This window comes from Pinus tabuliformis, chromosome 4_2 (genome assembly GCF_031772625.1).
Source record: "Pinus tabuliformis cultivar Carrire ecotype Pingquan chromosome 4_2, CPIR1, whole genome shotgun sequence".
Classification (NCBI taxonomy): domain Eukaryota; kingdom Viridiplantae; phylum Streptophyta; class Pinopsida; order Pinales; family Pinaceae; genus Pinus; species Pinus tabuliformis.
The window spans coordinates 166,561,207-166,582,550 of NC_142304.1; the positions used below are offsets into that span (position 1 = coordinate 166,561,207).

General features: G+C 39.5%; 1 protein-coding gene across 1 annotated transcript in view; it reads right to left on the reverse strand.

The window, feature by feature from the left end:
- The window catches only part of LOC149168702 (Nucleoside diphosphate kinase family protein), a 114,007-nt gene that overhangs the window by 16,589 nt on the left and 76,074 nt on the right, over positions 1-21,344 (reverse strand). Inside the window, exon 4 of the mRNA XM_089428382.1 lies at positions 19,234-19,343. Coding sequence (XP_089284508.1) covers positions 19,234-19,343 — 110 coding nt within the window. The remainder of the gene's footprint in view (positions 1-19,233; positions 19,344-21,344) is intronic.

A 21,344-nucleotide genomic window follows, 5' to 3' on the forward strand; every position in this document is an offset into this window, starting at 1 on the left:
AGTCATTTCTAGGCGGAATTTCTAGAAACGATTTCTGGGTTTTGGAGATCTCATGTATTCTCGCCTCTCCACAAAATTTCAAGGCTAGAACACATCCGATGCTACAAAAACTAACAAAGGCTTGTTCCTAGACAGTTTGACCACTGTTGATTGGGGCCAATTGTGGACAGTTTGACCTGGAATTTTGTCACTGGTCAGTTTGACTTTGTTTGACTGAAAAGTCAGATTATATCCCTTGTTGAATTGAATGATTTCTCTAAGAAAAGGTCGTTGGGTTTTTCCCCATGTGGGTTTTCCCAGGGTAAATATTTGTCTCTTGTGTTTGGTTTCTCTTTATGATCCTACTGTCATTATTGTTTCTACTGTTGAGATTCTACTGTTGAGATCTCTTGTGTAATTACTTAACGATGAATGTGAATACATGAAAGATTAAGTTAAGAAATCATTAGAAGTAATTATCATATTAGAAGACCTTGAAAAAAATCAACATGCTATCAAAGCGTGGGTGAAAGAGCAGCCAGATTGTTTCAAGTTAAACTCCAGGATTTGTTCTAAACTTCTAGCCCTATTCCAACTCTGTTTGTAAGGAGGACGAAGAATATCCCTAAAGGAAGCCAAGATTTATTTCTTTTTTTTGTGCCCTAGAAGATCCATGTTCTATTGTGCCTATATGATCTATGTTGTAGGAGTAAGTCAAGTCAAACCTAAGCCTGTGACAGAACCAAAAGACCTCTATGATGATTACAAAGAAGGACCATAAAGGTCTCAATATGGTGAACAGCAAGGGTCGAGGAGGTTAATCTGTTCTATGGCTAGGACACTGTCCTAGGAGGGGCCAAGAAAGCCTCGGAAAGTCCCTCAGTCAGTCCAAATTACCTCAGTCCGAGATGTCTTAGTCAGGGGAAGTCCAAAGTGCCACAGTCAGTTTATATGTCACATCAGTAAGATTCATATTTCAATCCACAGGTAAATGTTATTTGTCACTACTGTATATCATAAAGCTCAAAGTTGATAGTCCATTCTATCAGTGAAGGACACTGTTATATAAGGTTTCCGTGCAAACTGTTACACCCACAATGCTGGGATGTTTGATGACAAAGATGAAGTATGGGAAATCAGACCTGTGGTATACTAGACCTATAAAGAGCCCAGAAAAAGAAGTCTGCTAAAAGGTGTTAAGAAGCATGATCCTTAAATTATGAAGTCTGTAGCAGCATACAGATTTATGTCAAATCTTGCAAGATGGCAATAGCATTTCATGGTTGATACGTGTGAAGTATTTTCAAGAACCATTTCAAGTATCACATCCTAGCATTCCAAGCACTCTGTCAATACGCTTTGCTGAATTCTATTCTCTAAACATCAAAGAAATAAAGGGGATCATTGTCATTAATGTAAGCACACTTAAACAATATGTTGAGGATTCATAAAGCAAGTTCGTTGGAATGCCATGTATGAAAGAGATAGATTTCAAACCTTACAAAGGATGTTGTAAGGTCACTACCTCACAACCAATGAAGATATATCCACTAATCAGTAGCATGGGTGAAGCTGATCAAAATTCTAAGAAGTTCCAAGGTTTCCTGAGACATCAAGATCGACATACTCAATTTGATATGATCAAGTCAAGGGCATTTGAAAGTTTACAGTGAAAAAGGAACCAAGACTGAATGAAGCCGAATTGAAGCCTAGACAAGGACTTTTGTTTAGGCTTGTTTGGACAGTCTCCAAAGACTATGTTGAATCCTGTTTAAGAAGCCATCTAGAGGCAGAATCAAGAATAGTGTTACTAATAAAGTCAAGTTCAAGACATTTGCTAAAAGAAGGCTGATTTGAAAATGTTGCCGTAAGTCTTGTGGAAATATGGTCAAATAAAATCCTTAACGAAATATGTGATGTCTTTCTCTCTCATTCTTTAGGACCTGAAAGGGATTGTTTCGATTGAAGCCTTTGTGCGGACCTGAGTTGCATCAGACTAAGATATGTGTTCATCAGCAGAAGTATTGTTTTAGTGTTGCAGACTCTAATTCTATATACCTCGTACCACTATGGAAATATCCTATATGACTAAGTGTTCTTGTCAAAGATGAGGAGGATGACTTGCATTGTACTATTGTAAATATGATAGACGAAATATGCTTCGGAATTCGTTGCTAGAACATAGTATATGGCAAAGTTTTCCTTCAAAGTATTTGAGAAATGATCAATTTGATTTGATTCAAGAAAGTTGCTCCAGAAACGGAGGGAGCTGAGCAGTGTTCCACGGGGACGCGTCCCCCAGGGTGGGGTGCGCGCACCCCTCGCACCCCACGCACCCGGGACGGGGAGACTCTCGGGGGTGTGTTTCCCCACGTCCCCCTTTTGGGAGACTCGGGGAGACGCAAGGGGGTGCGTTTCCCCAATGTGGGAGACTCGACTCCCCGAAAGGGGTACTTCTGGGCGTCCCCCGAAAATGGGGTTCTTCTGGGTGTCCCCCATTCATTTTTGTCTAATTACCCTTTATAAACCAAAAAAAAAATGAAAAAAAATGAAAATTAATTTATTAAAAAAACATAAAAAATAAAAATAAACTAAATTAACAATTACAAATAAAAAATTACATGAACAAGTTAGGGTTAACTCCACTTTTCAAGTTTTCATTCTGCCGCCATTCATTATGCTCTTACCTCAACGCATTTTTTTCTTCCATCTGCTCTCACTGCGCCCAAGAGAGCTTCAGCGCATCCTCACTCTTCTCCACGCAGCGACTTGCTGTTAGCACTTAGCAGTCATTCCAAACTTGCAGTGGCATCCTCCCTCTTGCTCCACGCAGGCGGCAGGCGGCAGCATATCAACGATTCAGCGTAATCTTGAATATATTGAAGCTGGGCCTCTTCATTTGACTACCGAATAAGTTAGCAGTCGTTGCAAACTTGCAGTGGCATCCTTCCTCTTGCTCCACGCAGGCGGCAGGTGGCAGCATATCAACGATTTAGCGTAATCTTGAATATATTGAAGCTGGGCCTCTTCATTTGAATACCGAATTCAAACAAGAAAAACTCGTTTCTGAGGTGATTTTGTGAAGTAATTTCGTGGATTTTTTGCTATCTCTGAGGTGTTTTCGTTGGGCTTCTCTGGTCACAAGTCTTGCGCTTTTCTGGTCATAATTTCTGGTTTGTTTTTTGGAGCAGTATTTTCACTTTGGAACTGCTGTCATACTCTTATCAAACCTCAGTCTCAGCGCTGGGAAAAGGTCTGCTACAGCCTACAGACCTCAGTTCATCCCTGAGGCAAGGAACAGATCTCTGCAACTTCGGTCCTGAGGCAAGAAGTAGACCACTGTTATCCTCAACCATGTGAAGACTTAGTGTTCAATTTAGAATCTAGAAGACTAGAATGATGAATGATGAATTCAGAATTTTCAATTTTCAATTTAATTTTTAAATCAATGATTCAATGTAAATTATAGAATGATGTAAATAATAGAATGATGATTGATGAATGATGAATGATATGGATCAATGTACATTGTATTTGAATATTTGACTTTCATATTGAATTTTATTATTGAATCTTATGGTATTGAATCTTGATGAATTAGCATTATTGAACAATGAATATGAACATGAAAAATTCAAAATTATATACATATATATAAATTTATAATATATATAATTAAAAATTATATTATATATACCTCGACGTCTCCCCGTCTCCCCTAAATTTCCCTAAAATTTCAGGGTTCTCCCACACGTCCCCTTTGTGCGTCTCCCCGCACCCGCGTCTCCCGTCCCGAAGACTTTGTGGAACATTGGAGCTGAGAAGAACAGTCATAATACTTGTGCTGTGATACCTTCGAAAATCTGATAGTCCTAGGGTTTGTAAACCCTAGGTAAATCTTGAAATATGTGATTAAGAAAGCCCTAGGGTCTATGGACAAAACCTTAGACCCAAAGTATTAATGAAGAAACCCTAGCTCATGCAAGGAAGGAAAGGCAACATGGTTGATGACGACGAAAAAGATGATGAGTTTGCAAATGGATTTCTATGATTTCTGCAAAAAAAGCAAGGATCAAGAGGGAGCTGATAAATTCCCTTCAATCCTCAAAGATAAGTACTTTATATCTCTCGTCCTTGATTATTATTGTTTTGCTATTAGTTTGCCTCTTGTCTTTGTTTCTTTTGCTCGGTTATAATAGTTCTTCCATGGCTTCCTAATGACATTTACAAGTACATTGTGAAGGAAGCCAAGACTTTGGTAGTAGGAGGAAGCATCAGGAAGAATGAAGCAAAGTTTATGGCAAGAGGATTGTCTTAGCAAGAATAATTTGCGTTCAAGAGCTAGAAATAGTACCATGCCAGATGACCAAAGGAGCTTCCAGTTCAAAGGGAGCAGAGAGTCAGGCCAACAAGTCTAGAAGAAAGATGTGTATAGAAATTGTGTTGAGACTTGAAGGGAAGTAAGTGGTGAATTCCAAGAGGATCTACAAGACCTAGCATGCAGCGATGGAAGCGTAGAGAAGTACAAAGCAAGTTTCATGAAAATTCTCCTAGTAAGAGGGAGAAGACTATGTTCAGACATTTGCACCAAATTGCCAGGTACACTTTTGTTAGAATTATTATCCCTATGATTTCTTTTGAAGGTTACATTGGATGAATGTAAAGGTCGTTTTCCTCGATGAAGGAATTAGATAAGAAGCGTACATAGAGCTACCTCAAGTTTTTGAGATACATGAAGGAGTCTCTTGCTTGCAAACAGAAGAAGGCTTTGTACAAGCACCTCAGACTTGGTATTCTTGTATTAATGGATCAAGGTTGATTTTGTTATCATATGACTTGTTACTAACAAGAGCAGAAGAACTCACATAATAGAGGGAGCAGTTAAGCCTCTTCAACTTCAGAGGGAGTTGACCCATGAGTTCAAGATGACGGACCTAGACTTGGTGAACTACCTCCTTGGGCACAGAAAAAAACCAGTCAAGGTGACTGGAAAGTAGCCATGGTGATGGTTCCAGTAAAGGAAGTCGATCAGTTTATGGTTGATCCAAGGCATGTGGCTCACATGCATTGAAGTACCAGTATGGTACAGTTGGTTATGGTACAATCAGTTATGGTTTGAGTTATGTCACAAATAATGAACTACAGTTGCAGGGATACACATATTCAGATTAAGCAAAGAGTACAGAAGATAGAAAGAGTACATCGGGATGTTGCTCCGCTATGATTTCTTAGATGAGCAAGATGCAAACATCCATTGCACTCAGTACTACAAAGGTTGAGTATATTGCAGCTTGGTTGGCAAGTTGTGAAGCGGTATGGTTTCAGAAGCTATTTGCAGAATTGGTTGATCAAGTACAAGAGACAACCATTATGACAGGTCAAAGCACAGTGAGATCTAGTAATGAGACATAGTACAAAGGGAGCAATGTGGCTCCAATATTATTCTACAAACGAGCGGGTAGTTGAAAAAGCCTTTGTCCCAAGATGAAGTTTTTATACTTCAAGGACAAGCTTGGAGTGGTTGAGAATGCCTCTCTCAGCGAAAGGGAGTGTTGAAGTTTCAACATCAAGGACAGTCATTCTCCTTGGGTCAGGTATGTTGAGAAATCAATGGTAGCTAGATTACGGTGATTTCTCTTAACTTGATAATTGCTTGTGATGTTCTTTTACTTCAACTTGTAGTACCTGTAATGAACTTCTTCTTTACTTGATTATTATAGTGTTCTTATCATCAAAAAACCACCAAACTATGAATATCAATCGAACAAGTGGACATAAGATATAGCTTGCTAGTCAGGGCCAAAAACTCTCCTAGAGAGGAAAACCCACAAGAATTCTTCTCTTCTTATAGAATCTTCAAATGACGAATTCCAAGAGCTTAGACCTAAGACAAAAACCCCTCCAAGACCAAGTCAACTTTTTTGTAGATGAACTTCTCTTTCACAAAGTCAACCCAAGTCAAGCTTCTCCAAAACTGTTGCAACTTCTCTTTTGATCACAAGTTGGAACTGTTGAAGAATCTAGGGCAATTTAACATTATCGATTCTTCCCTCTATGATAATTGTTTGTGATGTATTTTGCTTACATGAATTAACTTCTTTATGTTAGTGTGTTCTTCATCCATCAAATGGTTATCAAAACAAGAAGGTCGACAAAATGCAAGTACATAGGATGTAGGCTCCAAGCCAGGGCAAAACCTCTCCTCTTGAGAGGAAAACCCTTCAATCTCTTCTAATAGATATTTAATTGACGAATACCAAGACACTTGACAAAGATACTTGACACAAGTTTACCTCCAAGACACTTGTCACTAGCTTATGCACTCTTCAGCCTTCACATTACAGTCTTCCTTCTTCGCACTCTATCACTTCAGTCTTCCTCCTTCGTACTGCTATGTCACTATCTCTTAGAGAGTCTCGATCTCCTTTTCTTCGCAGTTCTAGACCTAGTCCTCGACTACCACTGATCTCTTTCTTTGATCCAAGAGAGCCTTTCTGCCTTTGGTCCTTTTCTATCACAGTTCAATGCTTGATGTAGTCCCCCACCGTAATGACACTGTCCTAAGACAGTATTCAATTCTTTGCTAGAATGATAGTAATGAGACAGACTTAGCCCGAGAGTATTTGAGATATCTTTGCACTAGAAGCAGCCTTCCTTCCTCACTGTGATACCCTTGTGTTCTTCACTCTGAGATCCTTATTGAGTTATATCAGAGATTTCTAAGATTGATTGTCGTTTATGAGGTGAGATCACTCTATGTATAGAGTGACTTTTGCTTGCTAGTTAGACCGACATGAGATCCTAGAGGTAAGTCGGCATTTCCTTAAGGAGAATATTGCCTTTCTTTTACCCCACTGCAACAGGGATAGTGACAATGTCTTGGAGTGCAATTTTGACATGTGTAACATGACTTCATGACTTCTCTATTATATATATGACCAGACAACAAATCCTAAAGACATCAAGAAGAAGTCTTTGACCTATGAAAAATACTTCTTGCTCATGAAACCCATGATGCAAGGAATACAATAAATACATTTGTTTTTTCTTTACATAAAATCATAATTACAATTCACAATGAAGACCGAACCTAGTTACACTTTCTTCAACACTCCCTCTTAACTAGGAAGGTATTCATAAATGGTACGTGGTTATTCTCAATACTAAAGAGATCTCATAAGAAGAGTCAGATTGGTAACCCATCTATTTTAGCATCATAGTGACCAACATTGTTTCCACAGCAAGGCCTTGACTGACAGCTCTATCTCTCATCAGATCAGAGCACAATGTTGGCGAGACCAATGACTATAGACACCTTCATCATTGTCTCTCAAGGTACATACCCACCCAGATGTTCACTGAGTATGACCTTCTAGGACTTCTTATCTTAGGTTCCCAACCCTCAAAGAATATCGGTCCTCTTGCCTACTCTTATCTTGGATGCTCTACACATCCTCAAAGAGCATCGGATGCCAGATTATTACCCAATCCTCCATTCTTTCTTCCAAGTGAAGACAAGAATGTTGTGTCTATCTCTCCCTCTCAACTAGGGAAGATATGCCCATTCCTGTAAATGAATGTACCGAAGCTCCCTCGAACCAGGGACTTGCCCAAGCTCCCTTTTAATTAGGGACTTGTCAGAGCTCCCTCTTAGCTGGGGACTCTCCTATACATCAACAACTTCTTCTTCGTGGGTAGTTCAACTGCTTGATCAACTTCTTTCCTTGATGTCATGAAAATCAGTCGAGCTTCTTCCTTGTAGGGCTTTAGCCATCCATCACTTTCCTTCTTGGTTCATCATGTCACTACTTTCTTCATAGAAAGTGACCTTCTTGATACATATCTGGAACCTTCGCCATATGGCTACTTCTTCATCATGTTTCTTTCAAGGATTTCCATCCACCACATGAATGCTTGTTGTACTTGTACTTACAATTCTCGTTCCAGCAGCCCTGCATAAACTCATCCAAATATTACTCAAGAAATCAAAACATAACATTAAATCAAATTGTACCTTTCGAGATGGCTCTTCATCATGACATTTTCCTGTAGGTATCAGCATCCTACATACATGTCAACACATCTCCCAAAGACAACCATTGTCAAGGGTCTTCATCTTTTCAGACTTTTATCAGAGTCTTCATATCCTTCCGATAGATTTCCTAGTCAAATCTTCTTTGTCTTTTGAATGTTGATTGCCTTCATCATGGTTGCATATCTCACAATCTCTTCCTTCCTCACACATTCCATTCCCAAGAGCTTTTAATCAGAGTTTCTTAATTGTATTCAATACTTCATATGAGGACATATTATGTTGATTTCATCTAGTGTGACTTTATGCCTTCCTACATCCTTTCAGAGGAGGAGATCCTTTTTCCATGATCATGCTTCTCAAGATAGAAGTAATGATCCATGTTACCTGCAACCATACGACATGACATTATAATATTAAATACAAGCATACATACCTCATTTTGCCTTTAGGTCATCTAGGCTTCTTCCAGCAGCTTCCTTGATTGAAAAGATCTTCAATCCCTTGATCTGCTTCTTCTCTTATGTCACTATAACATCATCCATGAATTCCACAAGTTGGAGTTTCTGATGAAACACTTGCTTCCACTCTAGATTAGCGAACCCTCCGATGAGGATTCCATCAGAGAATCCTGAGGATCTTGTATATCCCCATCTGGAAGATGCTTCCTTTCTGATTTGTTGTATGATGAGCCTTGTCCTAGATGACTTCTTTCTTTCCTTCAATGTCCAATGAGGTTCCCAAGGGCTATATCCTTCATGTTTGATTGTAATAGATTTTGTCCTTCATGATTCCCATGGTGATGTCACGAGCTCTTGTTTCTAATGCTTCCATGATGCCACAATGCATCTTATTATCATGGTCATATCTATAACGAAAGATTTAGGAGCTTACAATAGGACCCTTTTGTGAGGGATACCATCTCACTCATAGTAGAGCTCCCTCCATCTTTCCATCGATATGAGCTTTCTTTCCATAATCTTTCCACAGCATTGTTCTGTCTTGTTTGAGGACCAAACTTCCCTTTCCTTTCTGCAAATGTTTGAAACTTTTAACCTTCAACACTTTTGCCATCAACTTGTCTTTCTCAATCTAGCATAGAGACCAAAATTGTCGAATGAGGTAACCTTCTTGTTCATGGACATTTGTTACCTTGCTTGTCAATTAGTGCAAAGATGATTATCTACTTATCATCTTTCCCAGATCTCCTAATTGAGATCTCATGAACATATCCTTCGTTCTTTGATACCCAAGTCTAGGAGATATGACCTTCTTTACTGCAATTCCAAAGAATATATCTTCTAGCACTTCATATATCTCTTTGATGTCTCCTTTCCTGCTACATAGGGATGAGAGGACTTATGACTGATTTTATCAGAATCCTATGAGTCCCTTGATCCTTTTCCATGCATTCAAATAATTCTTGACCTTCAGAGACTTCACCGTAGAAATCAATGACTTCTCTTTTCGGGGACTATATCTATCCTCCTTTCGCATGCAAGGGATTTCGATGATCCAACCAGTATATCGATCTTCTTGCAAACACGAAGTCATTTAACCAAAATTGTATTATGAAAGATACTTACTTGGCACATGAAGATGAAATCTTCACCTTGATGCTTTCTTGAATGATCTACTTCAATGAGATTCTTGCTTGAGCTGCCTAATACCACTGAGTTCCAAGACTTCCCTCGAGACTTTCTTGCACTGTTCAGCATCAAGCACTGTTGATTTTATAATATGTTGAGATTACTTGATCCCTTGACTGTGAGGGTAAGATATCGAGATCAAGAACTTTGGGAGCATTGTCATGATGCTCGTCTGAGATGTGGCACTGTGTTCTCCTTCCAAAGTGAGATTGTTGTAATGTATGATGTGATTATTCTTGATATCGTGCAACATTGTGCTAACACATCCTTGTGACATTTCGTGGCATGCCATTTATTCATAAAGGTATGCCTTCAAACTGTGGGTAGCACTGAGATACCAAAACCTTCCACTGATTATTCTTAGCACCAAATTGTGGAGCTATTTGGTGGGCTTGTCACCAAAGTGATGTTTTTTTGCACATTATTTTATTATCGGGGCAACATTAGGCTAAGTTAGGCCATTCTAATTCCTCAAAGGCTCATATAAATACAATAGAGCCTCATTGTAACATTCATCATCACTTGGATTGTATCTCCCTTGAGAAAAGATTTTGGACTTGCAAGCGATGGACGAATTGGAGTATTCTTGATGCATTTGATGTTTGGGTTATTGCTATCTTATCTTGGAGCTTCATGTTTGCAAATGTGATGGATGGATATACTCTTTTTGTCATGTAAGTGGTCTTTTCATGCAAATTTCTTAAAGATACATCTCTAATGTATGGAATGTGATGTCATGACTTGTGCCCTAAAAATTAATGGGAATTCATGAAACACTTGAAATCTTGGCTTCTTGCATATGTTGTTCATCTTGGTAAGAAGAACGAACATTCCTAGGGGTGGATTGTGCACATCTCACCTTGAAACTCCATCAAATTTTGCAAAGCAGAGTATAAATTCCTCTCGTGGCCTAACTAATGCCTCTCTAGGCTAGCGAAGCAGCAAGGACTCCTTAGTAGGGCAAAAATCTCAAAAATCAAACTTATCTTGACTCCATTCATCCCAATTGGCTATGCACTGATCTTTGTCCTTCGTGATCACCCTAAAACTTATCTTTACCTCCTTCCCAAAATTTCGGCCCTAACCCTAGACGACCTAGCTAGGGTATCAAGCGAATTCCATTTGGGACATCCTCTTGAAGAGCGAATTGCTGAGGAACTACATTGGGGTGTCTTATACTAGCCTTCCAAATTTGAAGCCTATCCCACGTTTGGTTTGTGAGTAATACCAAGCCCTAGCTCCAAAATTGGTTGGATTGGGTCTTCTTTGGTTAGTGGCAATCTTGAAGGTCTACTTACTCAAAAACTCAACGGAAGCTTATTATTCTTGTGACTTTTCCCTATCTTTGTTTTATCTAGACACTCTTTTAAGGATCATTCAAACCCTAGGTCAATCTTGGAACTCCCCAAGGCCCCTTTGTGGTCCCATATTTTCATTATTCTTTACCTCACAAGGCCACTTGAGGAACCTTGTTTCTTAGAAAGTCTTAGATCTAGGATACCCTCATAAGAGAATATCCCTATATCGTAGGCCTAGGTCTCCCTTTAAGCCTTTCTTGGAAAGCCCTTATCTTGCTCTTGAAGCAACCAAACCTATTATCTAAGCCTCTCCTTTGAATGGAATTTGGAAATCACATTGTCCATTATCATTGACTTATCCCTTCTAGTGATTTTTCTCATATCGGGACTCCTCCCATCGTTCAAATTCTGTAAAGAGAAGGGGACATTGACTGAGGTGACAGTGGGTCCTTGTCCCATTGTTTCCATTTGGTCTAGTAGTTGTCCTTTAGGTACCCCTCCTAGATTGTGTGGTAACATTTTTGGCACCATTGCCGAGGAGGAAGTGGATCTACCTCCCTTGTGAATCATTGTGTGGTAACATTTTTGGCACCATTGCCGAGGAGAAAGCGGATCTACCTCCCTTGTGAATCATTCAAGAATTGATTCATCGACGACATTACAAATATTCCTCTTGTGGCTCCATTCATTGTCCAATCCCCTAGTTTACTTGAATAAGACAACATTCCTCCTATAACTAGGGTTGCTGCAAAAAGGGGAGAAAGAACTCCATCCCCTGTTAGAACTAATCTTCTCCTTGAGTTTGAAAAGGTTGGTAATTCAACTCCCAATATGGCAACAACTTCCAATACCAACCAAAATCAAAACCAACCCAAAGTCCCAAGAAACAAGAGGCACCTTGCTAGTGTTTTTGGGCCTTTGAACTTAAGTGACAATCCTAAACCTTTGCCTAAAAAGTATCATGAATGGTTGCCCAAGTTCAAAGGGGATGCCACCCAGAATGCCCATGATCATGCTGATGATTTCTATTGGATGCTTGCCCCAAGGGTAATTGATGACGATGATAGGATCATGATGTTAATTGCTTTGTCTTTTGAGGGACCAGTAAGGGAAAGGTATCTTAGCCTCCCTCCAGGACCCAGGTAGTATAGGTGACCATGACCAATTTGAAGATGCTTTTATGAGAAAGTGGTCGTTTGATGCCCAAGGGTCTTTCAATATTGAAAAATTTTGCCACATAATTACAGGAAGGGAAGACATTAAAGAATTTATCCAAAATTTTGATAAAGTAGTTAGGGACATCCCTAATCACCTTAGGCATCCTGATGCAATCATTCTTGACAAATTTACTAAGGTTGTAGGTGGTCACCTAACATACACATTAAAGGATAAGAAACCTAAGAGTCTTGCTAAGGCCAAAGAAATTGTTACAGAAGTTGAGCAAAACCTGAACATTTCTAAAATGGAGATGTCTAAGTATCCTAGAGGTAAGGTGGAAACCAAGAAGAATAAATCTGAAGACCAAGCTGAGGAAACCCTTGTCATGGTTCTTAAGAAACTTGATAAGTTATATGAGGACACGAACTCTAGGGATAAGCTATATATAAATAAGTCCACTGCTCTTGAAAAGGCCCAAAAATCGAGTTTCATTCCCAAGAACAAGCCTTTTGCCAAGAAAACTAATCATGAAGGCAAGCAAGGTCCACCCCAAGTTCTTAACACTTTAGCTCCAACTAATATTGTGGAACAAGAATCATCTTCCGAACACGAACAAAACAATGATGAAGAAAGTGAAGATGAAGAGGGTGATAAGCAAACAAATATTGTTGAAACCCATGCCTTCAACATTATGATGTTAGGTGGTGCATACAACCATCCTTTGATTAGTGACGTAACTCTTAAAGAAGAAAAGGATGAGTCGATCCTCAATGTTGATGATAGTGGGAGATTCAAAGAGGTCCAATACTCGGGAAAGAATGACAAAATCCCCTCCACTAGCTCCGAAGAACCTAGCAAGAAAGAATCTACCCCTAAGCAGTATATTCCAAAGTAACCTCCTCCTAAAGAACCCTCAAAGAAAGATCCTCTCAAGAAAGACAATGCCAAAAATGATCTTCCAAAGGGGGAACCTAAACACAAAGTTAAAGGTAAGGAGGTCAAACTTGATATTGATGTAGGCACTGCTATAGGAAAGATGACTATGCAAGTTCCCATAAAGGAGCTAGTAAAGCTTCCACACCAAAAATGGCAAGCAAAGAAGGCTTTAGGGTTTGAAGAAGAGGACACACCAATCACATTGCAAAACATACACCTTTCCAATACTAACCCTAGCCATGAGCCATTTTTCTCACCTTAGTTATCAATGATCTCCACTTGCACAATTGCCTATTAGATTCTAGGGCTTCTGCGAATATCATGCCATTGAAAGTCATGAAGCAACTCAATATCAACATCACTCATAGATACAAGAATGTGTGCGGTTTCAACTCCCAACCCGTTGAAGTAGAAGACCTTATAAAAGATCTCAAGGTGTCATTAGCTATGAATCCAAACATATCATTGCTCATGAATGTTGTGGTCATTGATATACCTGACGTGTTGGGAATGTTATTGTCTAGGAAATGGGGTGCTACTATGGGTGGTCAACTTCAAATGGACTTGTCTTATGTCACCATTCCGCAATCCAATGGAACCCTTTTCATTCTCTATAAGGAGCCTTTATACCCAATTCATGTGGTAAAACCAGGTCCTATTCCATATTACAAGATCCCTAAGGATGAGAAACCATCTCCTATCCTTCCCTCTCAAGAGGTCCACATCCTTAAAAGGCCACATCAAAAACAAAACATGAAATGGAGACTTATAAAGGAATTCAAAGTTGGGGGCATTGTTTTGGTTGACAAAAATCTTATCCCCGTCAAGATTCATGGTAAGGCCGGTGAAGAATATTATTACATTGCTAGACTGGAAGATGAAATTTGGTCGGAGTCAGTCAAATTAAGTCGTATCACCCCTTTCATTGACACTTGATGTTGTATTATATGCATGTTAGAGTAGGATGCATTTCATGTTAATTTTCGCATTAGAACTAATATCATATTCTTTTATCATGCTAGATTAGATGCATTTAGATTAGAATTGCATTTAGTATTAAAAAAAATCTTGTTGATTTTTATGGAATAACAAAAGCATGGGGAATCATAAGACGCCACAAAAACATGCTACCCCGTGTGCTTAGTCTTTGATGTGCAGGTAACAGGTCTGCGGTCCCAAGAGATTGTTGGTGTTCTCATGACCTCCACGTTCGAACACATTCGAACACGTTCGTGCACTCTGCTGAGAGGTCATGTCCACTTGGAGCCAGATGTTACCCATCACTAGTGGGTTACACCCATAGGAGAAATTTTCTGCTAGATTGTCTTCAGTCGGCAACCAACATGGCAACAGCCCCTTGCAACCACCAGATTGCTCAATGTGCCACCATCTCTGCCACCTGAGCCAGCCATTATGTGCCTTCGTCCATTATGCCATGATCGTATGTTTGAAGGTGGGCCTTCCAATCTCGAAGGTATGGTTTTTCATTATGTAATTGGGTATTTTTGCTTACATATCATGGACACATATGGGCATGGATTAGTGGGGGGATTTGGTGGAAAGAATGGGCTTGGTTTGTACTCTTGTCCCCTTTTCCAACTTGGTGGTTAATCTTGTATCCTAGTCCCGTGGGATCTCCTCTATTGGCTACTAGCTTTAGGAGTGGCACTACATGGGAAACCCTGATTTTGGTTGTGTGGTCCCGCTTCCCGACACCACATATATCACTCCCCTCCGCTCATTATAACCAATGTTTTAAAACTCCGACTCCGACTCGGAAACGGTCGAGGGTCGACTCCGACTCTGACTCGGTATCAACTCGGCCGATTTGATTTCAATGACTCGGTCGTTGTAAAAAATACATTAAATATTTATTTTTTTATAAAAAACATAATTTTAAAGATTTTCATTCATGTTTCCAAACACAAAGCTTTAGAATATAGAGAGAAGACAACATATGATCAAAGTAGGCTCATGAATATATCCATTATATCAAAATGGCACCCAGTGCATTGTCCAATACAAAGTTCATACTTAGCCACCAATGCCAGGATTCTTTTCTGCCTCAGCCTAAGGACAATCACTAGACTACAACAACAATAATACCAATTCTCTGCCCCTAATGAAGTCTCAAAACCCTTGATTTAATTTTGGTCAAGCTCCAGAACAATCAGAGGTAAATATGTATTTATTAGTCCATTGCCAGAATGTTTGCCTTTTTAAAAACATTGTATGGCTCAATGCATTGTTTCAGTTTTCTAATTCATGCCACTAGGATAACCATACTTCAGCCTTATAATTTTCAAAACTTTCTCACAGTGATAGATTACTTTAGGGCTATAAATATGCAATAAACAACCACCCAACCATTGATATGTAGGAGGCGAAACAACTTTTGACAAATGTGCTTCGAGATTTTTGTCAAAGAGCCCAATGGGCCGAGTTGTTACCAAGTCGGCCGAATCATTATCGAGTCGGCCAAGTTGTTACCGAGTCGACCAAGTCAATGGCTGGCTCGATAACAACCCTGCCAACCATTCTGTTTCGACCACCGAGCCGACCCAGCCAAGCATTAGCTCGGTCTGACTCAGTCGAGTCAAAGTCGACTTGGCCATTTTTTAAAACAATGATTATAACCCCTCTTCACATATTTCCCATCCAGATCAACATTTGTTCATTAGGTCCACAAGGAGTTAGCCTCCCCCTCCCCTTGTACACACGTTGGGTCATGCTTGAAACGATGCCTCGGAGGTTGATGCAGCTAAAAAGAGAGTTAAAAGCATAATTTGACCACTCTCAACAGGAAATGTATTCACAAAATGCAAAAGATGGCTGGCACATACAAATTTAGCATGTGGGCAAAAGCCAAACATGGCCTCTACCCCTATCATTATGGCCATCAGCCTAGTTCCTAAGGCCCCCTTATGTGAGCCCCTTGCATCATTAAGGAACCTGTGATTGTCCCAACCCTTGGTGGGTGATGAACAGCCTACCCTAAGGGGGTATCCACTACTATATCATTCACATCATGCTCACATTTCTTGTAGCCCCGAGCAGTGTAAAAAAAAAAAAATCAATAAAAGGCAAAAGGCATATGAAGAAGGGTGGAAAAACAAAGGTCGGGGTAACTCATGTACCACAATTTCTCCCTCCCTCATCTATACACTCAAGTGTGGGCTTCCCTCATTATAGCTACCCTTGTACCATGGCATGTGCCTTGGAGTCTTCCTTGTTTCCCCACTCCATTCCATCATCATTTCACATGACACTTGCCATCTAATGAATGTACCGTGGACCTGTCACTCCCTTAGAGGTTAAAACCACCTAATAGAGTCCTTGATTAACCTCCCACTTGAACTTAGGGACATGTGCACATTCTAAAGCCCATTATGGAAGAGAATGCCACTATGAAGTGCCCACTAGGTTCCACAATCTGTAAGCTCATTTGCTCAATTGCACCATTGAATGGTTGTACTGGAAGGTGAGGAGACATTGGATCTTATACAGGATTGCAGGTGGGTCTTCAACTTGGGGTTTGTTCTCCCTATACAGGATCCAAGCCCTCCAGTGGGTCATAATGGCACTTATAGGGTGAGCGTTGAAAGCCATGGGCCTCCACTATAATAGAGAGCAGATAACCACACCATGGGATCCTTCCGCACCAACTATTGCTTGCTCGTGTCCCAGTTATTCAATGATGATGATGCACTTAGACCACATTGCCTAGCCAGCTACACACTTGCACCACACACTTGCCAGTTGATCTAGGGCTCAAATGGGGTTTTGCCTCACCTAAGGAGACATGGGAGGGCTTGCATCATTGTTCCAACCCTTACAGATGGAGCACGAGCTTGCTTGATTCAATTGGAAACCCATCCTTTGCGCCCCCATAGCCACTTGGGAGCACCACATGTTATTTGCTTGGGGATTAAGGGGCCACCCCCTTCATCATTGTTATTGGAGCCCTTTTATTCATTATGGCACACGAGGGACTTGATTTGGCCTTCCAACGGCCCTATTAGCAATTGTTCTATCATTTTCAGCCCTCTTGAGAGTCTTATTATTCATCTTTGGAGCTATTTGGTGGGCTTGTCACCAAACTGATGTTATTTTGGACATTATTCTATTATAGGGGCATCATTAGGCTAAATTAAGCCATTTGAATTCCTCAAAGGCTCATATAAATACAACAGAGCCTCATTGTAACATTCATCATCACATGGATTTGTATCTCTCTTGAGAAAATATTTTGGACCTACAATTGATGGACAAATTGGAGTATTCTTGATGCATTTTGATGTTTGGGTTATTGTTATCTTATCTTGGAGCTTCATGTTTGCAAATGTGATGGATGGATATACTCTTTTTGTCATGTAAGTGCTCTTTTCATGCAAATTTCTTAATGATTCATGTCTAATGTATGGAATTTTGTCATGATTTTACTTGTGCCCTAATAATTAATGTGAATTCATGAAACACTTGAAATCTTGGCTCATTGCATATGTTATTCATCTTGGCAAGAAGAACGAATATTCCTAAGGGTGGGTTGTGCACTTTTCACCTTGAAACTCCATCAAATTTTGCAAAGCGAAGTATAAATTCCTTTTGTGACCTAACTAGTGCCTCTCTAGGCTAGCGACGCTGCAAGGACTCCTTGGTAGGGCAAAAATCTCAAAAATCAGACTTATCTTGACTCCATTCATCCCAATTAGCTAGGCACTGATCTTTGTCCTTGGTGATCACCCTAAAACTTATCTTTACCTCCTTCCAAAAATTTTGGCCCTAACCCTAGACGGCCTAGCTAGGGCATCAAGCAAATTCCATTTGAGCCATCCTCTTGAAGAGCGAGTTGGTGAGGAACTGCGTTGGGGTGTCTTCTACTAGCCTTCCAAATTTGAAGCCTATCCCACGGTCGGTTTGTGAGAAATACCAAGCCCTAGCTCCAAAATTGGTTGGATTAGGTCTTCTTTGGTTAGTGGCAATCTTGAAGGTCTACTTACTCAAAAACTCAATGGAATTTTATTGTTTTTTATTGTTCTTGTGACCTTTCCCTATCCTTGTTTTACCTAGACACTCTTTTAAGGATCATTCAAACCCTAGGTCAAGCTTGGATCTCGCCAACGCTCCTTTGTGGTCCCATATTTTCATTATTCTTTACCTCACAAGGCCACTTGAGGAACCTTGTTTCTTAGAAAGTCTTAGGTCTAGGATACCCTCATAAGAGAATATCCCTATTCCCTAGGCCTATGTCTCCCTTTAAGCCTTTCTTGGAGAGCCCTTATCTTGCTCTTGAAGCAACCAAACCTATTATTTGAGCCTCTCCTTTGAATGGTTTTGAAAATCACATTGTCCATTATCATTGAGTTATCCCTTCTAGTGATTTCCCTCATATTAGGTCTCCTCCCATCGGTGAAAGTCCGTAAAGAGCAAGGGACATTGACTGAGGTAACAATCGGTCCTTGTTCCATTGTTTCCATTTGGTCTAGCATTTGTCCAATGGGTACCCCTTCTAGGGCCCCTGCTAGATTGTGTGGTAACAGAGTCCAAGTTGAAGTGCAAAGTATGAATCAACTACAAGACCTCCAAATCCGAACCAAGTCCAAGCCTAACTACTTTAATTACAATATATTCATTGCATTTAAGTCTGATTTCTTATTTTTTCTAATGAAGGCTTTATGAGTCTTCTTGTTCAATTCATTTTTGGAAAGTAATAAACACCAATTTTGAGCTAATTATGATAAAGCAGCACATTATGGTTGCAACGTATTCATTGCATTCAATTATGAGTCTTAATTTGAAAAATGAATGCTTTATGAGTCTTCATCAATTCATTTTTGGAAGACAATAAGCACCAATTTTCAACTAATTATAGTTAATTGGAACATTATTTGCCAAAGCCTTTTGTGAGCCACTTTATTACAGTAAATCAGCCTTGTAAACGCTGCTTTCTTTTTATATAAATGTAATGCATTCACTTTGCAGTCCCCAAATGTTTTCCAAATATATGATTTTTTTTCGTAACTTTTAGGCATCACAGAATTTTGAACTTTTAAAGCAACGCTCAAAATATTGCTGTAGCAGGGAAATAAACATTTGCAAGGCAATTAATCATATGAAAATCTACATTTTAACATACGTTTTAGAACATATCTAAATGCATAGATGCTAGAGAAAAGCTCACCTGATTTATGGTTTCCAAAGAAAAATGCAGTCTCTCGAGCAGCAGATTGATGTGAATCAGAGCCATGGACGCAATTGTTTTGTGAGTCACATCCACACATTGCTCTAATGCTGTAAATATGAATTCAGAAAATTGGATCATGAAAACAAAAAGAACATGAATAAAAGGACCCAACAACTTAATTTAATGTTCAAAGACAATATCTATAACATGTGTAGTCAGAAATATTTTGTTCGAGATTAAATATAAAAATGTAAATATGTTGAATGAAGTTAATTACTTTCAAGTTTAATGTAAACGTCTTGTAATTTCCTGTAACATTTGATGTTTTATAAGTTCCAAACAACCTTAACACTCCAAATTGACCAACATAGATTCAAACTTACAAGCATAGATCAACCTGGGCTGCATCCGTTTTGATATAAAATTTTAAATTGGTACATTTCTACATCTAAATGATTTGACGTTTGGCCAAAATTAAAAGTTATTAATACAACAATGTCTAATTAAATTACCAACAAATTGCATAAAGAATATGCACCCAGTAGATAGTGTAAACATTTAATAGGCTTGGACTTCTGAGAACCTATGTCATTTTGACACCCACCACATGATATCAAAATTTCAATTTAATGCTATTAAGGTTTTGTTGAGGATTCTAAGAGGATGAAGCTAAACTTAATAGTGAATTGGCCAGCCTAACTGCAACCATTTGTTTTGCTAGACCTTGGGAAAACAACCAATTGATTTCTACATACTTTCCAAGCCAAATTGTGCATGTGTTTCCAATTCATTACTTGTTGAAAATGGGCAGCTGAGGGATGAATTTCCTTGAATAAAATCTCATTTCTAACTATTCTAGAGTGACTTTTTAAAAATAGAAAGTCATGTCTATCATTTCAAGCATGACTTTCCAAAATAGTAAATCACCTTGCTTCAATTTGTAATCAAGTATAGATGATGGAAAATAACTTAGCTTATCCTTAATCAATCATAATTGCTCAATTTTTACTCAATCATCAATATTATTATTATATTTATCCTTACGATACTATAATATTATTATTAAAAGGGAATTACATGTCACCTTTTGTTAAAATTGGCAATTAGGGCCAAATTCCAAGTGGGTCATCTTTTTTATGGCAGCTGATATTTTTCTTGGATTCCTCTCATTGAGAGGTGTAGGATTGATCTAAAGATCATCCGATTCCGATAAGTATTCATGGAGTTATGAATTTATTTGTGTTATAAGACAATTCGACAAGGTCGGCCAGCAACCAAACTACCCCCACTTGTGCTCAACATTTTAGTATAAATAGAGGTGGCCTTCAAGTCATTTTGACACACTCACACTCTTGTGATCTCTCTCTTCATTCTATTTTGGGTTTTGATGAAGGAGAGATCTAGAGGGAGTGCCCTAGGCTCTACGCTGCCCTAATGAAGAAGCCCTAATGCAGTCAATGAAGAAGCCTTAACGCAGTCATGGAGGAGACTTCTATAGCACAGCAAGGAGAAGTTCTAACTTCCCTAAACGCAGGTCTAGAAGAGACCCTAAGTAGTTGTCCTTAAAAGCCCTAAACATTGTCCTAGGAAAAGACATCTAACTGTAGAGAAAGGAGGGTCATGTTGTGCCCTAGCCGCAGAGAATAGAAGGACTAACGCAGCACTATAGATGCAGATGAATGATGTATAAAGGAGGCCTCAACGTGCCCTAGCCACAGCCAAGGATGAGGCCTAATTATACGTGGAAGACAGCCCTAAACGTTGATGTATGAGGCTAAATCCGCAGTTCAGTTTGTGCCCTAGTCACTGTCCAGGTGTGCCCTAACCACAGGCCTTATGCCGCAGCAATAAGGATTGTTTTAGGATCATTTGGAAGAGTGTTGGGCTGTCGCAGTCAAGAGGAGACGGCCCAGAAAATGCAGTATAGGGTCTCCTCCTCTCTTAGAAGGGAAGCCGCAGTAAAGGAGGGCACTTCTGGGCAGATTGAAGGGTTGTTGGAAGTACCCTAACCAGTCCAAGATTGTTGCAGTCAAGGACCCTAGAACTGTGAGCTGAAGGAAGTGTTAAGGGCTGCCATATGCCCAGAACAACAGTGTTTTGGGCATGAT